Here is a 25696-nt window from a genome sequence, read left to right as displayed (position 1 = left end):
CGTTAACACGCAACTGTGGTGTTTGACGTGTGCTATGAGAGCCTGCAGGGTGGGCTTGGCCCTAGCTGGAAGTCAGCAAAGGCTTCCATGAGAAAGTGGCTCTTGGGCTATATCTGAAGGATGAGTTAAGTTAGCTTTGCAACGTGGAAGTGGGCAAGTCCATGAAAATCTCAGAAGATCTCCTCTTCCTGACCCCATCCTCGAGCCAGGCTTGGTTGATCTGTGTGGTGGCCAGGGTGCCTAAGCTCCTTTAATAGTTAGGGTAGATTCCCCTGCCATAACAAGTAGACCCCCAAATGTACCCTGGTGCTGACACAATGGAAGCTTAATTTTCATTCATGTGATAGTCTGAGATGGGTGTTCCTGACCTCACCCACTCTCTCCATATGGTGGTTAAGGGACCCAGGTTCCTTCCATCTTCTATGACTCCATTAATCTCTACTGCCTTGTTTTTGTCTCCATTCCGAGGGCGGAGGGGGTGAAGTATGGAGGAGGTACAAGCTGCTTCTTAAAAGTCTTGCTTTGGAAGTGACACCCATCACTTCTGCCTACACTCTATTAGGGAGAATTTAGTCACATGGCCATGCCTCAGTGCAAGGGAGGCTGGGAGAACAATTTTGGTGGAAAATCTAGTAGCATCAACCACACTCCCTACTTTTCAGCTCTGGATGGAATTTTTCTTGGAGACACAAAAGACCTGCTGACTTTTGCCCTCAGAACTCCCAGGTGATCATGCTCCCCAAACAAAAAACTTCAAACTCCTCTTCTTGGTGACGTTTCCTTGTGTTCAAGTCATGGAACGTGCCAGGTGTTAGGGCTGCTTTTCCTGAAGCATAGCATAAGCCAGGAATAAATCAAGTAGGAAGAAGTCAGCAGCTTATAAAATTAAAAGGAAAAAGCAGAAAGTCCTTAGAAACTGGGTGCCCAGGTATAGCACTTAAGTCTTCAAAAAGTCCCATCCAGGTCTGTTGCTCTGTGTGTATCTAAGGAAGTTTAAAATAAAAAACTGAGAGGCGAGACACCATTCAGCCTCCTCTCCAAGTGCTTGACTTTCCTGGAATAATGTCCAGGAGGCTGGTGACATTAGTGCCTGAGTGTCACTATGGAGGCTTCTTGAGGGTTAGGAAGTGGCCCCTTTCAATAAGGTACCCCTAGAGATTTTGAATGTTCGTGTCACTGTTCAAGGTGCTGATGTCCATCCCTTTAGCTCAAAATTCAGAGCATACAACAGGGTTGAATATAGCCTTAGCCAAGTTTCCCAGATACTCGTTTATTCATGCACGTGTTTATTTATTTATTTATTTTTGCCCGGTACATACCTCCTTACTATCTTAAATATTTTTCTTTAAATGGATTTAATTAACTTCTTTCTCTTCTCTTAACATTGCCCTAAAAAAGAATATATGTAAAATCTACAGGCTTGATCTACCACTTGTCTATTTATTTTAATACCATTTTAGGAGAATTTATTAAAAGAAGATTGCTTTTGTCCTTATACTGCTGATGGTGCAAGTGCCCCGTTTTGTGAAAAACTGTCTTAAAGATCTTATGTTCACACAAGAATTTGGCACTTCAATTACTATCGTTGTTGTTTGTTTTTTTTTTTTAAGAACATGAGTTCTTCGCTTCTTTCTTCTGTACCTATCTGGAAGGTACAGAAAGTGTCTGATCTTCCCTGTCCTCCCCATCCTTTCCTTTAGATGAGAAGCATGCTCAACATTTCCTGTATCCTTAAAAATCTTTCCTGTGATCTTGACCCTCCCCTTCTCCATCCTTTCCTCACTGAACATATCCAGAGACTGAAACTACCCTTTCGAGATTTGCTGCCTCCATTTCCTCCCCACCCACACCATATCCTTTTGCACTATGACTTCTACCCTCAGCAAATTCTGAAACACGGGTCTCCCAGTTTTTATCAGTGATCTCCTGGCTCCTTCGTCTCCGGATCTGAGCACAAGACATGGTGGCTGCTTATGACAGCAGAGGGCAGACATGAGGGAAAGGAACTCGGGACTGAGGTTGGAACCCATGCCCCACCCCCAGGAGATGTTCTCACTTTTATAAACTGCTCACCAACAGGTGTAATTAAGGATTCATTCATTCGGACAAGTATTTACTGAGCAGCTACTATGTGCCAGGCACTCTTGTAGGTGCAGAGGAAATGGCTGTGAACAAAACAGACAAAAGTATCTGCCTTCATGGAACATGTATTTCAATAGTGGTGGTGATGGTGACGACCACCTAACATTTGAGTCCTTACTATACACCAGGCTCTGTGGTAAGAGCTTCTGTGTATTGGCTCACACTTCCGTTTTAGTGTAGTCGCTATTATCCCCATTTTATAGATGAGGAAATGAGAGACGAGACGTTAAAAGAACTTGCTAAAGTCACACGGTGGTCAGTGGCATTTGACAGACCGGGTTTGGTTTAGATACATGTGCTCTTGATTGCTTGATACTTAACACCTGCATTCCTGGTCCCATCAGTGGTCACCTTGCCAGATCATGGACATGTTCTAAGAGATTAACACTTTTCCCTCTAATTTTCTCATTTGCCCCCTCTCTTCTTTTTCCCTCTGAGTGTAAGCAGAGTTTACATGCCTTGGTTTTACTCTGAGCCTCTGCCATTAGGCAAAGTGCATGCCCATACTGACAGAAGGCTCCAGATTGCCTGCTGTCCCCCATCACTGTGCCCGTCAATCCCCTATCCATGTGCAGATGCTCATGGGACTTTTGAGCCATCACAGGGATTCCAGAAAAGGCTCATGATAATGGACTCCCCCTTCCAATCCTGCCTTTCTCCCCACTCTGTGGACCTCGCTGGTGGGGTCCTCCAAGCCAGGGGAGGCATCTCTCGTGCGTGTGGTAACTTCTCATCTGGTTCTTTTTCAGCCCTTGACCTCCATTTCTCCTAACCTGCACCCAGTCTTTCACCCCTCCTCCCTCTCCACTTTTGCACACCCCTTCCCCATTGTCTCCAACTTTGATGGAGCTCATGGGAATTGCCTGGGACCATGCTATGGATTTACATCCATTACATCATATGAATTCTCACCTCAATCCTGCAAGGTATATAGGGTAGTGACATTAACCCTATTATACTTACATGGACATTGTAAGTCACAGAGGCCGAATAGCCACAGTGGAAGGAGGCAGGACCAGGACTTGAAAGGAGGTTTTGGGATTCCTGTTGCATCTTTCCATCTTGGACAGCATTTGTCTCTGCTTTGGGTCCGCTTATCTCCACCCAACTGCTAATCTGGTATTTTTTGGAACAGCAGTGTAAAAACTGCTGCAGAGCTGTTTAATGGCATTTGTGGGTCCCTCTTCCTGCTGTGGAAAAAAAGTTAAAAATGATATCTTATGTGACTGCATTATGATAAGGGCAAATGTATTAATATAGTACGTTAAAGCATTTTCTTCAACCTAAAAGCCCATTTTTTCTTATGGTTTTGAAAGAAACTAAAATGCTTTCATGAGCCCCTAAAAAGATTGTGCCCCCCCCAGGACTGTGATTCGTTTGCCTGCTAAAGTGGGTGCCAGTTGCCAGCACCAGCACCCCAGCCCTGCATCCCCAACAACCTCCAGCCTTGTCTCCCTGAGAGCCACCAGCATGCTGCAGCAGCACAAGCTTTGGGTTCCTGCACAAGAGAGCAATCCAGAGCTCCAAGCCCCAGACTACAGCGTCTTACGCTGGAACCAGGCACGCAGCCCTGAGTTAAGACAGGAAGAAATTGCCTGAGGAAATTAAAAAGCAGTTTCGTTCAAACCCATAACAAAGGCCTTTCCTGAGTCTTGGAGCTCCTGATGTGGGAGTGTCTCCTAATTTTAATCTCATTAGTGGTGTGGAGTGGCACGCACACATACTCGTACATACATTAGACGTGGTTATATAATCCTACAGACAAAAGCACTTTCCTTTCCCTGAACCTGCGTTGCTATCTTCTTGCACCATATGGTGAGCGCCTTTATCATATGGTTCACAGGCAGCTCAAAGTCTTTGCTACCTGTTCCTTTAATCCTCTTCCAGGGAACCTTTTGACATTTGCTGTCTGATCTTGGATTCCTGCCTTCTCTTTGGTTCTCTCCCAGGGATGGCACCTTCCTCCCAGCCCCCAGTCTTTCATATGCAATTCTGATTGCAGCGTGTTTTTGCCAACTCATCTTCCTGGATCGTTGGGAGGCCCTTCCACCTTTCTGTTGTTTTCACGTCTCCCCTCAGTGGGATGACTTGCTGTTCTTCCACAGCCCCTACCTTCACTCCTCCGAATAGAGTCCATTCCAGAACAAGACATTATAAGGGTCCATTTTCCCAGACAAAATTAATGATGTTGAGGAAAAGAAAATATCTGGAATTTAAGTTTTCTAAGCCTCTGCCCTGCTGCAAGCAGCTTGTCAAGCCACAGTGAGCAAAGGGGATCTTTATTAGAAAGATGTGGTGTGTTTCTGTGTATCTTATTGATACCCAAAGGCAGGAAGTACAGCCGGAACAAGGAAGCTTCCAGGAAACCAACAACCAGGGCCTCCCTCTTAGGAGCCCCCAGGCTGCCATCCCTGCTTCTTGCTACCGTCTCTCCCAATTCTCAATGTCTAGTTTCCAAATCTAGACTCACCTAGAATTTTAAGAGACGCTGATGGGCCCGGGAAAGAGAAGCTGACGGGCCAGTGTGGCTCAGGGATCCCCATGATCCAGTTATAGCCGTGGCCATGGGGAGTGAGGTGCTTTTCCAGCCATCCATCAGGAAGGGCAATAGGATCAGACTCTCTGAAAGAAGAGGTGGTATGAGCAGTTTCTCTAAGTGAAGGAAGGAAATCACTGGCCTGTCTGGTGTGCAGGCCAAGGTGGGAGTTTCTTCTAAGTCTGCGTATTCTTGAACACGTTGCCTGACGCTTTGGGAAAAATAATACAAAGTTAAATCGAGTCCTGCTACCGAAGGGCCAGCTAGAGCCTATTAACATGGAAACTCTGTCTCGGGTGATAATTCATGGCCACTGGTCCAATTACTGTGCTGTCACAGTTCCTGCTGCCCTCCGCATATCCATCTAGACCGCATCTTTATGCACTCGTACAGAAATGCACAGTCCTGTTAAGATGAATCCCTGGTTTCTAACAGCATACCCCATAATTTTTTCTACCACAAACATCATAGCAGAAGCCTGTAGGCTGTCATTACCCAACACCCATAGTAAAAATTTTGGATGCACAATTATGGGTAGTTAACAGGATTAAACATAGTTTGTCTCAGTGCCCCCTCCGACCCTGCTCCTGTCCAATTCCACATTATGTCCTGACCTCCCCGAAAACCACTGCAGAGATTGATACAGTTTGAGCATTGAGAACTTGTCTAGACATTTTGTATGCATTGCTCATCTTCCGAGGGGCGTACTGTTGTTAGCTCCATTTTACAGATGAGAAAGTAGAGGCGGAGAGAGACTTGAGACTTGCAGATTCATGCAGCAGTGGATGCAGGCTCAAACCCAGGGAGTCTGGCTCCTGAGTACACAACCAATAGGCCACACAGCCCACCTGTGCTTAAAGTGCTCGATTTCTGCCTCGGAGAAACCCAGTTTGCTGTTAGCCTGTAACACCACCAGCAAAGGGAGGCTTGTGCACCCAGGGCAGATCAGATTATAGAGAAACAGGCTTCCTTTGTGCAACCTAATTGTTCAAATCAATGATGGACCCTTAAGGGTTTCACTGCATTTTCTTTTGGTAAAAAGCATCAATTATTGGTTTGTTTTCCCGGGAACCATCTGAAAAAACAGTCAAATTAAATCTGCTTTTGTTTTAACCATCTAGCCTTGTCAAATATAACATATGATTCAAAGACAATTGACTGAACATACATGTCGTGAGCATTGCTTTTGTCTCTAAAGAACGCTACAATAACTAGAGTTGATACCTCTCAATTATCATTACCGATCCTATGATCTCAATAATCAGAAGTGAGACAGCCTAGGGTTTGGAAATGTTTGCGTTTCTTATTACAACCCAATCAAACCATTAAAAAATTTTTTTTAATTAAATCCAACTAAACATCTTCATTGAAAACACAGGAGCTAGGCATTTCACGGTTCAAAATCTCTTACTCCCCACTATCCCACCCCCCTCCCCAGCCCTGGCGGTGAGTCATTCCTTCCTCAGAGTAGTGACATTTGCTTAACAATAGCATGCCCTGAGCTGACTAGGTTAAAAGGACTAACATTCTAAACTTCCTTTCACACTTCCTTCAGCTCTCCCTGCTTAGTGGGCAATAGTTCAACTTGATTAAATATGAGGTGTCACATGGCATCATTTTAAAAGGCTTAATCTTAGCACCTGTTACCCTGACCTGATCTGAAATTTCAGCTAATCTCCCCGTTATCAGCGGCCCCCACTACAGCGGTGCATTCATTACAGTTGATGAGCCTGGGCTGACACGTCATTATCAACCGAAGCCCACAGTTTACTTTAGGATTCACCCTTGGTGTTGTACATTCTGTGGGTTTGGACAAATGTATAATGACATGTATCCACCATTATAGTATCAGACAGAATAGTTTCCCTGCCCTAAAAATCCTGTGTTCCGCCTATTCATCCCTCCCGCCCCCCTACCCCCTAGCAACCACTGATCTTTTTACTGTCTCCATGGTTTTGCCTTTTCCAGAATGTCATATAGTTGGAATCATACATATGTAACCATATAAAGAGATTTTATTTTAAATACGGAAAGCCTTACATAATAAATCATGAAATAACCGAGTTGTATCATCTGAGTTGATCTGCATGCTGAGTATCCCGGCTTTTATTTTTTTTGTCTGGCCAGCTTAGAGATGGTACCCACCAAGTCCTACCCCGATCCACACTATTAACTCCCAATTAACATCTTTTCCCCACTGTATCACTTTTCAGTTTTTCCTGAAGTACTTCTTCAATTAGCAGTTCTCCCCAGTTGCCAGAAATCATTTCTAGACTGTTAATTTCCAGTTTGCTGCTGGAGGCAAAAGCATTTGCTTCCCCCAAATCACATGACTTCATATTTGATTAATCCGACCACCATTAAAAATAAAACCTAAACACACGTATGTGCGGACATATGCAGTTAGGAAATTTGATCCAAAGTCTGAACGATAAGAATACGCTCTGGAGAGTCAAAATTGGGGCCTTCAAGGTAACCTAGAGCATGTTAGGACATCTTCGCGTCTGGTGAAAGTTGAACATAGGGAAAGCCCCTAAAGGTTCGCTATTCATCGGTCACGGGGAGCACAGTGCCTTCAGTTCTTTCTATCCAAGAAGCTCTTGACATGCCTTGTGCTCTCAACTCATCATTGTGGCCCCATGGATTGATGGACACTTGTCTGCATTTTAACCCCACATCCAACATGCTGCAAGATTTCTGGGTTAATATGGATCTGCCCCCCATTCCCAGGCCTCTGGTTACCAAGAGTTGAGTGGCTTGAGCCAACTCTTTATTATTCCTGGCCTGGTCCGAAGGACGGCTTTGGCGAACCTCCACACATTGGATGAGTCTGTGAGGGCCTAGGAACCAGGCATATTGCCCCTCCCCCGTGTGGAATTGTAGAAGACAGATGGTCTGCTGATTCCATAGGGAAGCCTTGTCCACCCTGAGCATGCAGCTCACCGAGGGAGCGCCCTCTTAGCCTTTGGCAGAGGGCTTGTGCCAGCCCCACCTCTAAGCACAGACATGGGACCTTGCTTTCATCCCCGACTTTACATCATATTTCCCGGGAAATCGATTTTGCAGAAATTTGGGTCTGTTGCTTCAGCTTTCTGCCTTTCTATTTGTCTCTCTTGGGGAAGGTGAGCGACAGCCTCCATAGCCACCGAGGGCACTGGAGCATCTCTTTCATGCTCCCCGAGTCTGCTGTCGCTTTCGCAGCGTGGCTTGCTGCAGGCTGGGCACCGAGTTTTCCCTGTGTTCCGTCATTGGCTCTCCCAACAGCCCTGTGGGGGAGGAGCTGTCATTACGCCCCTTGCATGGGTGAGGGAAATGAGACTCAGAGAGGTGGAGTAATTTGCCCACAATCACACAGCAAGCACGTGACAGTCAGGCTTTGAATTCATGATTACCGAGAGCCGAGCCTGTACCACTGATTTTACTGTTCTAATTAGATGCAGACTTCCAGCTCGTCAGACTGTTGGTATCACAATCTCATGCTTCCCTTGAAGAGCTTGTCAGGATACCTGTCATGTTGTCAAGATGAGGATGCTGGAGCTCCCCTTCATTTTGTAACTCAGCTGCACCCAGATTTCTCTCAAAATCCTACGGCCAAGCGGGTGAACACCCTTGGAAGGGCAGGCGGATGGCGTTTGCCCAGGGCTCCAGCCCCTAATTCCACCACCATCCAGATGGCCTGCCAAGTCACCACTGCATCCTCCCCAGGACAGACCAGGCCTGGCACAAGAAGGCCCCCAACACTTAGAAGATTCTGATTTAATGGGTCTGGAGTGTGGCCCAGGCATCAGCTTCTAAAAGCTTGCAGGGAATTCTAATGTGCGTCCTGGAGAAACAAGAGCTTGGTGCAGGCATGCGAGGCAAACCCCAGCCAAGGATGGCAAGGAGTCGGGGGACTTCGTATCTACCTTAAAACTTAGAGCTGAGCTGGGGCGCCTGGGTGGCACAGCGGTTAAGCGTCTGCCTCCGGCTCAGGGCGTGATCCCGGCGTTATGGGATCGAGCCCCACATCAGGCTCTTCTGGTATGAGCCTGCTTCTTCCTCTCCCACTCCCTGCTTGTGTTCCCTCTCTCGCTGGCTGTGTCTATCTCTGTCGAATAAATAAATAAAATCTTAAAAAAAAAATAACTTAGAGCTGAGCTGATCGAAAGTACTCTCTGCTGGCCTCTGGGGGGCTGGATGCAACCCACAGGGGACAGCCCAGACAGCAGGGGTGACCCTCAAAAAGATGGAACCCTAAAATAAAGGAGAAGGCACACCTTACAGCAGATGAGCTCCCAACGCCTACCCCCAGCCTGGTGCACAAGACTACTCCCTCGTGGTGTTGGCGTGGGGTGGGGGGTGTCTGGGGGTCTGCAGTGGGTGGACAGTGTCTACACCAGCTTTTAACTTGTTTCTGCCTCCCTGTCCTGTGCTGACCTCATCTCAAGCACCTTACCCATCCTCTTCTCCCAGATTGGAGTTTGGGGGCCCTATGAGCCCCAAGTTTCTCTCTTTCTCTTTTCAATGTACCATTTGAGTTCAAGTTAGAATCTGTTCCCAATCCCAGCATGTTAGCTGAGCTTGCATGTTCTGACAATGCTAGATGCTTGGTCTTTCCTCCTCCTCCTCCTCCTTTCCCGCCCCTGTGGTAGGGATGTTGTTAGGAACGTCATCCACTATAGCACTAACATGTTCAAGATCCATGCAAGACATTTCTTCTAGACCTAAGTTCCAGGGAAAGCTTATTTTTCTCTAGTAAGGAAAAAGTGATTTTTCCTTAAAGGAAATAGGAACTTTTGTTATGTTTCATGTGTTTCTGGTTGCTTTGGCCTCCAGGAAGCTGAGGGAGGGAGGGAGAAAGAGAGGGAGAGAGAGAGAAAGAGAGAGGAGGGAAGAGAGAAAATACACACACCCACTTACTATATGGGGTATGATCATTTTTAACCACCTTTATTGAAGTATAATTTACATACCATAAAATCCAGATGTTTATATTATATAATCTTGAATGCTACCTCAAGTTCTTTGTGAAATGTGGGTTGAAAATAGCCATATACAAATTAAACAATGCTGAGACCGAAGTCACTGGAGATCTCTAGTGACCCAGATCTAGGGTTTCTTTTTTTTAAGCTACTTCCCCCCACTTGGACTTTTTCATTCATTTATCCAGCAAATATTCCTTGAGTGTCTACTAGGTGCTAGATGTTAGGGGTACACCAGTGAACAACTCAGACAAAACACCTGCTCTCCTAGAACTTACGTCTAGGGAGGGAGGAAAATAAAGAGATTGCTGTGCTGTCAGGTGTGGTGAGTGCTATGAAGGAAAACCAAGTAGCAGAAAGGGAGGGGGAATGACAAACGGGGCTGTAACTTTCAAGAAGGTGGGCAGGGAGGACCTCTGCAAGGAGATAGGGGAGCAAACTTGGGCATATCCGGGGGAAGAGTCCTAAGTGCAGTGGGAAGAGAGGAAGATCCTAGGAGGGTGGAGCGAACAGGGGCCCACTTGAGTTTTAAAGCTTTGTTGAGGTACATGGAACAGAGTGCACGCGTTGGTGGGGAACAAGTAGCGGGGAGGCAAAGAATAATGAAGAGACAATTCAGGAGACTAGGCTCAGGATTGTGGTGGCTTAGATCAGCAAGGAGGTTGGATAGGGCATGCATTTTGAATAAAGAGCTGACAGAACTTGCTGATGTATTGAACGAGGGATGTAACCGAGAGGAGTTAAGAGAGACTCAATTTGGCTTTGGACTTTTGGCAGGTGTCCGTAGAAGCTGAGGGAACAGGGAGCAGGGTCTTTGGTCCCTAACTATGCCTGCCTTCACACATTGGTAAGCGCGCGGACCCACAGTCCCTGCAGGGCAAATCCCCTTAGCCCGTTGAGAACTGGACATTGGTGCTGGTGGGCAAGGATCGTAAGCAGGCCCCCCATCCTGATCATTGTCTGAAACGATGAAAGTGATGATAACCACTGTAGTGGATAGAATTGTCTTCCCCCAAAATGTATGTCTAAGTCCTAATACAGTCCGTATGAATGTGACCGTATTTGGACAGAGGGTCTTGGCAGATGTAATCAAGTTCAGTTACGGTAGACCCTAATCCAATGGCCAGTGTCCTTAAAAGAAAAGCCAATCTGGACACAGACTCAGGGTCCTGGGAAGGAATGCCACATGAAAACAGGAAGAGATTGGGGTGACACATCTGTAAGCCAAGGATTATTGGCAACCTCTAGAAGCTAGGAGAGAGGCATGGAGCAGATTCTCCATGAGAATCTAGACAGAGGCCTCTAGAAGGAAGTGTGCTCGCCAACACCTTGATGTTGGACTTTTGGCCTCCAGAACTATGAGAGAATAAAATCCTGTGGTGCTAAGCCTCCCAGTTTCTGGTTCTTTGTTATGGCAGTCCCAAGAAACTAGGACAACTGCTAGGTATTAAGCTCTCATCCTTTGCCCTGCGGGGTGCTGAGTGAAGGTGTGCACATAGCTCACTTTATCCCACCAAGATCCCGCACTACCACCAAAAGCAAATTATCGTTGTTCCTATGTCCAGAGGAAGAAGAGTTAAGTGATTTTCCCAGGGTCGTGCGGCTAGTGCGTGGTGGCACTGGGACAGCTCCTGGGTCCTCTGACTCTAAACCCCATGCCCTAACCAGTATGCGACACCGTCCCGTGGCCAGAGGCCAGGACTCCGGGCACGCTCTGCCATTTGGATTCACCAGTAAAGTTCAGCACACAACAAACTTTTTCCAGCCAGGAGTCCCTGGGCTACTTTCCCACATTTTTTCTGCTGCCACCGGAGCGTTGTTATTTATCACATCTTTCCCAGAAGATTCTTGGGTAACAGATGTGGCTTGGAGTTTGATAAGAGCGTCACTTCAACACACCCTTTCAATCTGTTTGGAATCCTCACCCTGGATATGGAGGGACAGCTGAACAAACAGCCCACGCCCTCTATGATGGTATTAACTGAAGTGGAAACTCCAGAAACTTCATGAGACAATTAATGAAAAGCAATCGCTCGCTGGCACTTAAAGGGACATTTTAGAACGTGGCCATCACCGTGGCCACGGCAATGGCTGTCTCTTTGCCATTTTTCTCTCCCGTGCCAGTGCGCTGGGGCACAGGGAGAGGAAGATCTCTCCAAGCCGCTTCATGCTTGAAAGCAGGGCCATACCCTTCCTGCTTGTGGCCTCATCACCCATGCCTAGCACCGTGCCTGACACGGAAGCCCCGAAAGAACTTGTGGATGGATGAGCTGGAGTCATGGCTGCGGCGCCAACTCACACCAAGCCCCTCTCGCCAAGTAAATGAATGGTTTGTTTGTGGTTGTATAAGAAATGGAAAAAGGAAATGACCCTTCCATCTGTGGCCATGGAGTAGCCTGTAAGGTCCCAAGCCTCAGCAGGTGGGGTGGGTAGGCAAGCGAGGAACAGGGCTGGGATCTGGAGCTGAATTTGAAACACTCTGGCAATAATAGTTTAGTAAATAATTTAAATAAATAAGTAATTTAAATAATTTCCCATAGCCGGGGCCCCTGGCTGGCTCAGTCAGTTAAGGGTCTGACTCTTGATTTTGGCTCAGGTCATGATCGCAAGGTCACGAGATCGAGCCCCGCGTTGGGCTCCACGCTCAATGTGGAGCCTGCTTAAGATTCTCCCTCTCTCTCTCTCAAAACAAAAAAATTTACTGTAGCAGAGCATTGGGTATTTGAGGTCCAGAGAATCAGATAGAATATGGTTAAGAGCATAAGTTCTGGAGATGGGTGACACCAGAAGTTTCACTTCCTGGTAGAGTGACTTTGGACAAGTCACCATGCTTCCTAAGTCCTGGATTCCTTGTCTGCAAAGTGGGGCTAGTAAAGGTTCCCACTACACATTCGTGTGGGGATTAAATGAGATCCTGCGCAGCGTGAGCAAGCAGTGGGAGTGGTTATCATTACCAACTGCAAACGACCCACCCCCTTCCCAGGCTGACCCTCCCTCCAATATCACTTTCGTTCATCATTGCCTCTGAACACCACCTCTTGCCTGTCCAGTCTCCGGCTTGGTGCCAGCGCTGCTCTCTTTGCTGGAGCTCACCTGTTCTGCTAGAGACAGTTGTTTGCTCTGTCTCAGGCAGTTGGGAATTGGAATCCAGAATCTGAGTTCTAGAGCTTGCATGCTCACTTCCTACAGTAATTCTAGACCAAGGTTTGTGGATTCAGATGGTTTAATCCTAAGGGAGCACTGTTCTCCTCCCTCTGCCCGCAATATGCCTCCTAGAATACGCCTCTAGTTCTGTTGATCATTCAGGTCTGCGCTTAGTTCTCACTTCCCCGGAGCGTCTTTCGCTGACCCACAAGATCAGGTTGGGTCTCCACTCAAACACTCACGGAGCCCCGTGCACTTCTCTTGCTGGAGTTGAATCATAACTGAGCTTGGTAACTACTTGTGCAGGAGGGCGAGCTTCATGAGCTTGTCACTCCACATCCTCAGTGCCCATCTCAGGGCCTGGCACATCCTAGACATGTAATGTTTACTTAATGAATGGATGAATTGGCTCGCCTTCCAAATCCTGGATAAGACTGGAAAAGATGACACATTTGGAAGGCAGAATGAATTCCATCTCTGTTGCTTCTCTTAATTGAGGCCTTAAAAAAAAAAAAATTGATCGAAAAGAATGTGCACAACCAAACCCAAGGATTAAAGAAGCCAAGGTAACAGGGGCCACACTGGCAGCCCTGGGTTATGTTCATGGACATATGAACTTCGACGAACCTGTTCAGTCATCTATTGCTGCATGAACTATGATCCCAAAACTCAAAGTTGACAACATATATCATCTCTTGTGGTTTCTGTGGGCCGGGGATTGGGAATTGGGAATGCTCGCTGGTGGATTGTGGTTCAGGCTCTCTCCTGCAGGGGGCGGAGCTGGGACAACTGAGACTGGAGCACCGGGGGCTGGTTGGAATGTAGTCCCGGGACTTCTTCAAGTGGTCTCATTCCTTGGATTCACAAGCATGGTGGAGCCAAGGCTCCAAAGGCAGGTGTCCCAAGAGAAACGGAGAAGCAAAGACCTCAGAAATCACAGGGGACCACTTTAACTATATCCTGTTCATTGAGGCAGTCGCAGAGACCTGCCCAGGTTCAAGGGGAGAGGGCATAGACTGCCTCTTGCCTGAGGAGTATCAAATCTTTCTAAGCACCGCAGAATATCACTCCCTTCATGGCCTGAGGAAAGCAGCTCTCAAAAAGGCATCCAAGAGGGGCCAGAGAAGTTCCTATTGGAAAGAAGAGCTTGATGAGAATATCATGGAACAAAGAGAAGTTTCCTTCTTACCCCCATTAATGACTGCTGAGAAGGTGTTCGGAAAATCAAGACAGAAGGAGTCTGTTTGACCTGTGGATACCGCCTAAACACCGTATTCAATGAATCGATTTTGATAGTACCTCAGTGTTCCACAGATCAACAAATTTGGTGATTAGAATCACAGGGAGGAGAGACGCTTGTGAAAATGCAGACTACCAGGTCACAGCACGGAGCTTCTAGTGCTTGCGATCTGTATCATAAACAAGTACCCCTAAGGGATCTGAGAGAAGCAAGAGGCACCATCCTTTAGGAGAATGGAACCTGTCTTGTTTTCGGTTGCATACCAACCTGCTGCTGCTATTTGGCTACCTGACATTTTAATTGTTATTAAGAATTTGAGCCACTCAAACAGAAATTTTGTTTTACAAGATCCCTAAGTAACAGAAATCTGCTCCAACTAATATCAATAAAAATGATCACTTTATTGGAGGGAGATGGAGTTTTTCAGTGGGAAACAGCCGTGCCTCATGAGAAACTGGAACTCAGGCCCTGGAAAGCAAGGCCTCTGCTCATTCCCCCCAATATCAGTTTTCTTTGCCTGCATGTGGTAGAAAAGTACCACTCTAGGCAGATACGTGTGTTTCTCTCTTCAGGGGCGCAGGGCTGACTTGGCCCAGTATCCTATTGTAAATTCTTTGGAGAGAGAATCTGATTGGCTCAGCTTAGGTCAGGAGCTACCTCTGATCCAATCAGCTTTGGCCAGGTGGGTCCACTGCCCAATGAGAAGGTTCTTCTAATAGATTGCAAATTCTTTGAAGAGAGAATCTGATTGGCTGAGTTTAGGTCAGGCGCTACCTCTGATCCAATCCGTTGTGGCCAAGTGGGCCCACTGCCCAATCAGAAGGTTCTTGTAATAAAGAGTTGGAAGAATTGAAAGGCATACTAGGATTGGCTTCCAAATTAAACTGCTGCCACTGTGATTATGTAGGAACTACTGTTATTCCTGAACTTCCTTGAAACATGTGTTCTAGCTAGCAACTGGTACCCAGCCCATCGCCATTCATTCATTCATTCATTCCTATTGAGTTATAGGTGGCACACAATATTCTGTTAGTTTCAGGTGTATAACATAGTGATTTGACAACTGTATACACTACGCTCTGCTCACCACAGTGTTACCATCCATCACCGAACAACGTTATTACAATATTGTTGACTGTATTCCGTATGTTGCACTTTTCAACCCCATGACCTACTTATTTTGTGGCTGGAAGCTTGTATTTCTTAATCGCCTACGTCTGTTTTGCCTATTCCCGTACCCCCTCCCCTCTGGCAACCACCAGTTTGTTCTCTGTATTTATGCGTCTACTTCTGCTTTGTTTCTTTGTTTTGTTTTTTAGATTCCTCATGTAAGTGGAATCATATGGTATTTGTCTTTCTTTGTCTGAAGTATTTCACTTAGCACAATACTCTCTAGGTCCATCCATGTTGTCACCCATGGCAAGATCTCATTCTTTTTCTATGGCTACATGATATTCCACTGTGACATACGCACGCACACACACACACACACACACACACACACCATTTTCTTTATCCATTCATCCATTCACCTGTCAGTAGACATTTAGGCATCACCTAATTTTATTAAAAAAAAAAAATTTTTTTTTTTGAGAGAGAGAGCAAGTGAGTGGGGCAGAGGGAGAAAGAATCTTTTTTTTTTTTTTTAAAGATTTTATTTATTCGACAGAGATAGAGACAGCCAGCAAGAGAGGGAACACAAGCAGGGGGAGCGGGAGAGGAAGAAGCAGGCTCTTAGTGGAGGAGCCTGATGTGGGGCTCGATCCCAGAACACCAGGATCATGCCCTGAGCTGAAGGCAGCCGCTTAACGACTGCGCCACCCAGGCGCCCCAAGGGAGAAAGAATCTTAAGCAGGTTCCATGCCCAGCACGGAGCCCGTGTGGGGCTCAATCTCACAACCCAGAGATCATGACCTGAGCCAAAATCCAGAGGCGGACACTCAACCGACTGAGCCACCCAGGCGCCCCCCACAAAAAAAATTGTATTGGAACCCAGCCATACCCATTCATTTGTGTATTGTCTATGGCTGCCTTCCCATTACAATGGCGGAGTTGAGTAGCTGATACAAAGACTACCCTGCAAAACCTACAATATTTACTATTTGGCCCTTCACGGGAAAAGCTTCCTGACCCCTGCTCTAGAATCTGATTCAGTTCTATGTCTAAATCGTGTTTCATGTGTGTCATTTCTATTCTCCTCCAACCAATATGGGGGAATTTCCTGACCTTGTCTCATTTGCATACCACTCCCACGATGTTAGAGGTGCTATCTGGTATTGGTTTATTCTTCCTTCTACCGATGTTGCTTAGGACAGGGCAAGGCACCAGAATCCTTACACATCCCTGTTGATTGACGTAAAAAATGATTTCTGCAAATACCACACTCTCTCCTGAGGTGTGAAGCACATAGCATTGATGATTTGCAAGAAGATTTTAGTTTTGTGCTTGAGATTGTAGGTGGTACATAGATGTGATATTAAAATTAAATCACATCATGATAAGGTTATGCTCTCTTTATGTTTTCTTTCAATCTTTCTAATTACTTGAACAAGAAAATCTCTTTTGATGACAATATGTATGCTGTTAATAGTTCTCTAACATTTGCTAACACCATTTCTTCCTTTAACAAGGAGAACACGCAGGGGCTGGCTTGGAACCTTCAGCAGCTAGCAGTAGCTAGCTAGAATTTCCTAGCACTGCTTTGCTTTTATTTATTTTTATGCTGATTTTCCATTTATGGGTAGTGATACTGGCTTGCCATTAATAGTGGTGATCCAAAGTTTCCTTTTTCAGATAAATTTAGTTCAGTAAAAATATGACTAGATTTTTAAAATACTAAGCGAATACCAGTTTAGGTGATAGGAAAAGATGTTTAAAAAAAGGCACATGAATGACTGATTGAAGTTTGGGAAACTTGTGTCAAAGTAACTGTCAAAGGTACAAAACAGTCCTGGTGCCCATTTGGTCTAAGTGCATCACTGAGGGTTAGAGAAGGTAGCATCAGAGCTGAATCTTTGATTTTCTGGACACTGCAGATGGTGGGGATAGAATATTCAAAGGAAAGGAAAGAAGAGGATGTAGTCATGGAATTATGTGGCTTGTGGGAGTCCCTGAAGGATTATATGCACTTGAATAGCACGGGCAGAGCTGCATTTTTAGAGCAACTGTTAGCTCGAGCTGGTTAATGTCTCTGAGCCTCAGTTTGTTTATCCGTGAAGTGGGGATGATTGAAACCACTGTCGGATGTCCCCCCTGCCCCTGGTGCCTGGAGAATTCCCAGCCATCTGTCATGCTTCTCCTCCAGTCAGGGGGCTAAGATGTTCCATCATGACTGCATCGGCATCCGGGGTGTCCAGGGCCCCTCTCCTCTGTCTTGGACAGTCCAGGAGGGGATGTTTACATGTATTCAGGATTGTTAGTTAGACGATGCTTTGATCAGTGGTGATGGGTCAGTGAGGCTGTCCACACTCGAAACCGGCTCAGCACTGAGCCCCTCTTACTATACTCGGGGGGGTCTCCTCAGCTGAAGGCTCTTCTTTCCACCTTCAGCCCCTCTACCCATGTGTCTTCTGGCCAAGTCACGTCCCTGCCTCCTCCCTGCACTTGCCACATCCCCAGCCTTCTCTGGAATCTGGGAGCAGAACACCCCTATCTCCACCTGACTCTTTACATCTTAGAACACTGGCCTCTTGGAGTCATCATCTCTGCCTTGGTGAGGGCTGAGGGAGGGAAAACAGCCCTTGAGGGCCAACGAGAGAACAGGGGAGATGGGAAACACACTAAGGACACGGCCCAGCATGTTGAGCCCCACTGTGCCCCATGGGCTGGCAGATCTGCATGGGAACTGAGTAAATGTGCAGCAGATAGGACCCACTCAGCTTGGCAACCCTTATTTCTATGGTGGGGCCAGAGGGAAGAAGTTGACAACTGTCCTCTGGTAGAGGAAGTGTGCACCAGGAACTTTCTTACTAGATGTTTTAAATTCCTGAGTCTGCATTGCCCATGGCCACCCTGGCTGTGATGAGAAAGGAGATGGTGAGAGCAGGAGATGGGGCCTCTCTGTGAGCCAGTGGGCTCAGCCTGGAAGCTTCCATGCAGTCAGACTCTTACCATTAGGATAAGAGCTGAAGGAAGTGTGCCCAGCTGCCCTCCTGCCTCGGAGAGCCTTCTAGGTATCCCTCCCTCTGGCCTTAGGGCTCTGTTGCATTCTCTGGTCCTCCAGCTGAGTCAGATATGAGCATTTTATTTGCTTGACCACCTAAACTCCTCGAGGATTCTTCTGGGGCTCTGGGCAAGTAGAACATTTAAAGGCAGAGACTTTAGAGTCAGGTAGACCTGAGTTCAAATCCTGCCCTGCCTCTAACTGTATTTGCCGTGTGGCAGGCTTCTCACCCTCCATGAGCCTTGCTTTCCTGTAAAATAGGTTTCTTAATGGTACCTACTTTCTTGATTCTTATGCAAAGGAATGAGAAATAACAAATGAAAACTACTTGTCTGGCACTTGGGTAAATGCTCAGAAATATAGTGGTGATTGAGGCAATCACCTGCCAAATACCTGACACAACGGTGCCTGTAGTAAGTTCTTATTTCAGACCGATTGCTTCTTCTTCCAGGAAGCCTTCCCAGAAGCTCCCAGGCCTGATCAGGTCTCATGCAATGCGGTACTGCCCCGTGCTGCTTCTAAGAGGCTTCTTGAGAACAGTACCTTCTGGCCACTGTTGCGTCTGACATAGCCACCGCCAGTGGAAATCATGATGTGTCCTGAGCCACACCGATTAACATGCTGGGATGGGGACCACAGCTGCATGGAAGGAAGCCGCAGGACAGCGGGAGAGGATGTTAAAATATTACACTAATCATCCCTGTAATTAATATCTGAAGTCTTTCTTCTTCAAGACTGCAGGGTCAGAGAACATGCCTGCTTATTTATGGCTGTATTCCCAGCGCTTCGCAGGCTCTTAATGAATATTAAATAATTGAGTGAATAAGGGGAACAAATGCTCCACATTCAGTGTCATCAGGAATTCACTCAAGCTCTCATTCAACAAATATTTATCGAACCTCTACTATGTACCAGGCACTATTACACCAGTGAACAAAACAAGCAAAGATTCTGTCCCTCAGGCGGTCTCTGTTCTGGCGCTGGTGACTGGGCATTGGTGCATGCCCCAAAGGGATCAATATTTGCTTGTTGCTGTTGGAACCCTGCCTGCGGATTGGGTTCAGCCAGTCAAAGTGTGAGGTCCGTGGACAACGTCATCCATTGACCTGGTGTCCACAGAGGGCATCTGGGCAGAGTATGGAGTGGATTTGAGTGAAAATGGCTCCCCCCCACCCCAGGCCCTTCCAACCACCCTGACAGGCTTCCTTTCTTTCCCAGGTCATGCTCTCTGAGCGAAAAGGCACGGACGAGCTCTATGCCGTGAAGATCCTGAAGAAGGACGTCGTGATCCAGGATGACGATGTGGAGTGCACGATGGTGGAGAAGCGGGTGCTGGCCCTGCCTGGGAAGCCGCCATTCCTGACCCAACTGCATTCCTGCTTCCAGACCATGGTAACTCGCCTGGGCTCCTGGCCATCCCGTCCCCAGGGCTTCCCCGGGCTTTGGCCTAAGCTATCCCCACAGCACCCGCCCCAAAGCAACATCTGGACCCTTTCCATTCTAGAGACAGGAAGATGGGGTGCCTGGGGGAGGCCGCTGAGAGTTTCCAAGGCAGCTGCTGAGAAGCTCTCCCCTAGGCAGATGCTGTTTCAGTGAAGATAAAGGAACTCGGGCCATTGGTTTAATAACCAACAGAGCAGGGTGTTTCTCAGCCAGAGGTGACTCGGGGACAGAGACTGAGAACTTTCTTGGTCTTACAATATGCAATGTTACAGCAGAGCTTGCAGATGGGAACGAGTGGGAAGGGCCACAGGGTGTGTGTGTTTAGATGGTTACAGTCAGCCCCGCAGACCCTGAAGATGAACGCTCGCATGCTTTCTGCCAGTTGCATGGACTTCCTTAAGGGAGGGGTTGCCTGAGAGCACAGCGTTCGGAGGACTCCCCCAGGGTGGGGGGCCCAGTGTCCCAGGCAGGGGCTCGTGAGCACAGAGCTGTGGCTCCCAGGAAGAAAAGGGGACGTTTGTGCACTATCTGCTATTAACTGTGTTTCCGGCTCTATCTGCGAGAGCAAGGGCCATCTCTTTAAGTACCCTCTCACCTTTTCCCTGTTCAAATGAGACCCTGGCCTCCACACCTAAGGAGGGCGGTGGCCAGCCTCCAAATGCAAAAAGGTACAAAGTTCATTCTTGCCTTTGGGGCCTCTAAGGACCAATGGCCCCAGTGACTTGAAGATGCTTTGAAGGATTCTTGAAGATTATTTTGATTCTGTGCAGCTCTCACTATGCTTGCTGATTTTAGAGCCTGCCCCCTATGTGAGATGAGATGCTTTTGTATATTGCATAGAATTTAAAGCTTGGACTTCCTCTCTCCTCCAACATCACCAAGTCCCATTCTCTGCTAAGTTAAGTTCCACACTCCCAGCGTAGAAAGATCCAAAACTGGCTTTGGGCTGGATTTTCTCAGTACAGACCACACATCGGGCTTAGAACTGCCCTGTGTGAAAGAGGCAGAGCTGGAACTTGGCTCCTTCCCTGTTTTAAGAAGTCTCTTGATATATTTTGGGATCAGAGGGACCTGGGTTCAGATCCTGACTCTGTCACTTACCGCTGGGTGGCCTTCGGCAAATTGTAAAACCCCTCTGGCCTCAGTTTGCTCATCTGTAAAATGGATGAGCTAACAGTAGCTACATCCAAGGTGTCTGTGAGGAGGAAACGAGATTATACACGAGAAGCATTTGACACAGTGCTTGGGGCCTGGTCGCTGTTCAGTGGATGTTACTCACTCATTTCACAGACATTCAGCATTCGTCTTGGCTTTGACGAAGTGCTCGGGTAGAGAGCCAAGCAAACTAGGTCCTGTTTTGGGGAAGTTCTTGGTCTTGGAGCAGAGGAAACAGACATAGGATAGCCACAAAACAGGGCAGTAGGGGATATGATAGAACCTGCAGAAGCAAGAGGGTCCCCATATGGTCCCCTCATTGCCCCTACAGCATCTGCGCTTTGGGTGAGAAAATGATTTTCTGGTGGGGTCAAGTTCTAATTCCCAGATAGTCTCCCTACCGCAGGCCATCGGTGGAGGGCACATTTTAGGCAAGTATGTATAGTATTCCCTGCAGGGACTTGGTCCGCCAGCCTCTTGTTGGGATCTGCTGGGTGATGGGGCTCCTAGAACGTCCTTCACTCCACTGCAGGTACAACTAAGAGCTGGGGTCATGTTTGCCAAAGTACGGTGCATACACCCCTGTGCAAAATGGCTCTAGACACAACGGGTGACTTTGGCTGGTACATAGATTTTAAATTACATTCACCTTTTAATCGGCTTTAATTCTGAGTGCCTCAAGGGAAATGTTTCCATTTGGTGCCAGCACACCTGCACCATCTTTTTTAACACTTCCCTTTATAACACAGAGAGAGTAGCACGCTTCAGGTTCTGAGCTTTGGCAAACACCAGCTTCTAGGTCATTGGTTTGCTTTTATTTCATATGTATGTACATATATGTATGTATATATATATATATATACTTTTTACAGATTTCTTCTATTTATGATAGCACGGTAAAGTCTTTGAATTTTACACTTTGAGGAATTATAAGGCAAATACAGAAAACCACACAAAATCGATGTTTTAGTAATGAGTTATTATAAGGTTAAATTCCTCAAACCACCAGCTAGGTTGAGAACAGAACTGTGGCCAGCCACTCTTGAAGCTTCTTCCATTCTAATCTCAATCTCCCGGCCAACAGTAGCTTGACTTCCTTGCGTGTCTTTATAGTTTTATCACTTGAGTCTTATCAGTCTCTTAATACGGTAGTTTAAATCTTACCCATTTTTAGAAACTGGCTGTGTCTTTTAAGCCTTTTAATACAGTGATTTCTCCCCTCCATCCTTCCCTTTACCTGTCCCTTTATCTGCTGAAAATCCTGGGCTATTTGACCCAGAGTGTTTTTGGTCTGGATTTTGCTGACTGCACAGTTGTGGGGCCCCTGCACCTGCTTCCCGCCCCCCTGGTGTTCTCCTGCAAGCTGGTAGCCGGACCTAAAGCCTTGGCCAGACTCATGTCCAATCCCTTTGATAAGAATGGAGGAGAAGGTGCACTCTTTCATTCAAAGGCAATGATGTCCTGTGTGCGTCTTTCTGTGATGTTGGCAACCCACTCACGCGATGCCTTGGCCCCTTAATGGTAATATCCTCTTCTGCCATTTCCTTTTCATGTATTTTTTGGAATGCCTCTAGGGAGACAGGCTGCCCCTCCTCAGTTGCCTGGTCCTGGTGGTACTGTTCATATAGGAAAGGCAGGATCAATGCTTGATTCCTTCTTGTTATTGGACAGTTTGTCATGAATTCGTTCATGATTATGCTCCAAAGGTGACTAACATTTACTTCTAAAATAGAATTGTTGCCTAAAAGAAGAGAGTCGAGGTAAAGAAAAACATGAAGTGAGCCACAGGACACATCCTCTGGGGTCTTGGCACAGATGGTGAAGGGAATTCCAAAGCCGGAGTTTTAGGGAATTAGGTGCTAAAGGCACTCAAGGGGTGACAGAGACTGGACCAAACTAGATTCTCAAACCTCCAGCTCTTCATCCCACATCTTCTCTTCTTCCCATTGGGGGTCCCCAAGTTTACTGACTGACATCAGTAGATCAAGAAGAGATCTTGTTCTCAAGCAAGAGGCTGGACCAGCTTGGAGCATCACTTTCAATTTCAACTGAATGTATTGAGATTGGGGGTATTAGTCATGCGTGACTAATATTAGCTCATTAATATACAATACCTTTGTTAGTAATTTACTGCTTTAAAAATGATAGTAGAGTAGATTTGAGGCGATTCTTTTCATCTTGCCCTCCCTCACTCGTGTTTCAGTATGCTTTCTGGCATTAGACAGTGGGGATGGAGTTTACCTGGGAATTGTGCAGTGCCCTGGATCCCCTCAAGGGGCCTGTGTTGGCGGCCAACCCACAGTCTCCTGATCCAGCAAGGCCAAGGATGGAGCAGATCATCATCTTGTTGGTTCAGATCAGATAAAGTCGCTACCGTGTCTCTGAGCTGCATTGTGTGGGGAAAATGTAACTTTAAATGTCACAGGTGTGCTTGGCTTGAGAAGACGCACCCGTGGGCCTGCCGCCAAAGTCAGAGGCCACTGGGGGCTGAGCAGGTAACCCTCCCATCTCCCCTTCACCCAGTAGCAGATAGCTTTTTCAAGCACATATATTTTGATTTTACATCAATTAGATGTACTTCAAAGGCACAATAATGCCTACCACATGTGAAGCACAGGGCTGCGCTCTTAAGCCACATGACAGCCTTTGGATGCGTCCTGTCATCACCCTATAGGACGAGCAGACTGAGGTCACACAGCGAGTACATTTTCAGGGTCAGGAGTTGAACCCAGGCAGCCCGGCTCCACCGAGCTTTACACTTAACTGCTGCAGGGGGGAGGTCTTTTGAATGTGCTGAGTGTGACTTACTGGATTTCTAGTCCGTCTGACACCCCTGGGGCAGAGCCACCAGCAGCCAGCCTGTTTGTAGGCTCCGGCAGGGGCCCGAGCCCTGGCCCCTGGCTCACCTCGCACATGCTCAGTGAAGGCTCGTGGTGCTTCTCGGCTTTTCCCTCTCCGGCGTGGAACTGACTCTCCATCCGAGCATCTACCATGTGTGGACTTGGAAAACTTCCTTTCACTTCTAGCCTCGCCAGAAAAATCTTGCAATGGAAGGGATTAGCTGGCATCTCACATTGTGGGAGAAAGGCTGGAGGATCTGGGATGTTGGGTAGTTTCCCCTGGACACAGCACGGGGTCCCGGGCCCACGGAACTCAGAGCCCAGGCGTCTGCTAGTACGTGATGTCGAGTTGCCACCCAACTGGCCTTAACGGGGTTGATAAAAACAGCAACAAGAAGCAGCAGCTAGCATTGTGAGCACTTTGGTGTGGCTCAGTCGGCAGGTATCCTCCCAGCACCTCCCCTGGTAGACGCCGTTACTCCCCTGCCTTGCAGATGAGGACACTGGTATCCAGAGATGTTAAGTAACTCATGCAATGTCACACAGTAGATAAGGGCGGAGCTGGGATCTGTTCTGCAAGACCCTAGAACCCCAACCTTGCTCTCCTACCCCTGCCTTAACTCCAGGTTCCTTTGAGTTTATAAGTCATTTTTACATTAAGTCATGATTACATCCAACTTTCACAAGAACACCATAAGCAAGGGCTGTTCACATTTCGGCACAAAGGAAAGCAACCCCCAGAGAGGTGAATTGGCTGTGATATACAGTTGGTAAGTGGCAGGTTTTCTAATACCCCTTGAAGGTGTTTTTTTGACTATGAAAGCGTCACCTACTTACCCCGCAAGGATCTGGCAATGATTGGAAAGGTTTTGTGGTGGGAGTGATTTTAAAATGTAGGGAGCACTGCATATGTAATGAGGCAAACCACCATTAGCATGGCTCAGGTGAGCAGGAAGGCTCCATTTTGGGGATGGCCCATGGAGGTGGTCGTCTGGCTCGCACTCACCTTCTAGCATTGCATAGCCCCTGACCCCCTGATTATCGGTGCTGCAGAAGAGGAGGCAGGCTGGGCTGGAAGCGGCAGTCTCTCTGAAGCCAGCATCCCCTAAAAGTCAGATCATTCCTGCCAGTATACGGTGGCTATGAATGCTTATTGATTCTGTCAGCAAATATTTATTTATTGAAATAATCGTGTCAGGACCCAGCTGCATCCTTGTGAGGGGTACATCCGTGAACAAAAGAGATAAAGTCCCTGTTGCTTTAGAATTTACATTCCAGTGGGGGAGACAGATAATAAACCCCAAGAAATAATGGGGCTATAGAGATGGAGGGATTGGGTGGGGGAGAAGCTATTTTTGATCAAACGGTCAAAGAGGAGTCTTTCTGATAAGGATGACATTTGAGCAGAGACCAGAGCAAGTGAGGGAGCGAGGCATGTGGCTATCTGGAGGCAAAGTGTTGTAGACAGGAGGAGGAAGAGTGAGTGTGAGTGCCCGAGGCGGGAACATGCTCAGCGTGTTTAAGGAGCAGAGAGGAGGCCAGTGTAGCCTGAGTGGATTGTCATTTTGCATTTTGTGACCCAGAATTCCTTTATGAATCAGCTACTTTAAAAAAATGACAAATCTAGTCTAACGTGCTGCAAATTTGATATGTTTTTCTTGCGAGCAACTTCGAATTTTGAAGATGAAAGACCCTTAATAGAATAAAAAAATTCTGAAGGTGGCCAAAATAGATAAAAGGGAGAAAAACACCCACCGCTATGCAAAACAACTTTTGTCATTCTTAGAATGATGCAGATTTCATTTCAAAAAAACTGTTTTAGAAAAGCAAAGTTCTATCGGAAGCTTTCTCAAAAAATTGGATGAAAAGACTCTCTGACAAATATGGATGGCACAACGTGAACCGAAAATGAAAGGTATTAAGTTTTATTTAAGAGATGATTCTAAACGTGTTATAACTGAATACGCACATGGAAAAGAATCAGAAAGAGGCGCAGACAAATCAGAACATTGCTTTGATTTAGGGAGGGGTCCGTAGATAATTGTCTTCATTTGGAATTTATATGATTTCAGA

General features: G+C 46.8%; 1 protein-coding gene across 2 annotated transcripts in view; it reads left to right on the top strand.

The window, feature by feature from the left end:
* The window catches only part of PRKCB (protein kinase C beta), a 320991-nt gene that overhangs the window by 240296 nt on the left and 54999 nt on the right, over window positions 1-25696 (top strand). For both annotated transcript variants that reach the window (XM_011233995.2, XM_034670243.1), the window contains exon 10: window positions 19404-19577. In XM_011233995.2, the coding sequence (XP_011232297.2) occupies window positions 19404-19577 (174 nt within the window). The remainder of the gene's footprint in view (window positions 1-19403; window positions 19578-25696) is intronic.

The sequence above is a fragment of the Ailuropoda melanoleuca genome, chromosome 10 (genome assembly GCF_002007445.2).
Source record: "Ailuropoda melanoleuca isolate Jingjing chromosome 10, ASM200744v2, whole genome shotgun sequence".
Taxonomy (NCBI): domain Eukaryota; kingdom Metazoa; phylum Chordata; class Mammalia; order Carnivora; family Ursidae; genus Ailuropoda; species Ailuropoda melanoleuca.
Note: the sequence above shows the minus strand (reverse complement) of the source record. Positions and strands in the feature narration are given on the sequence as shown.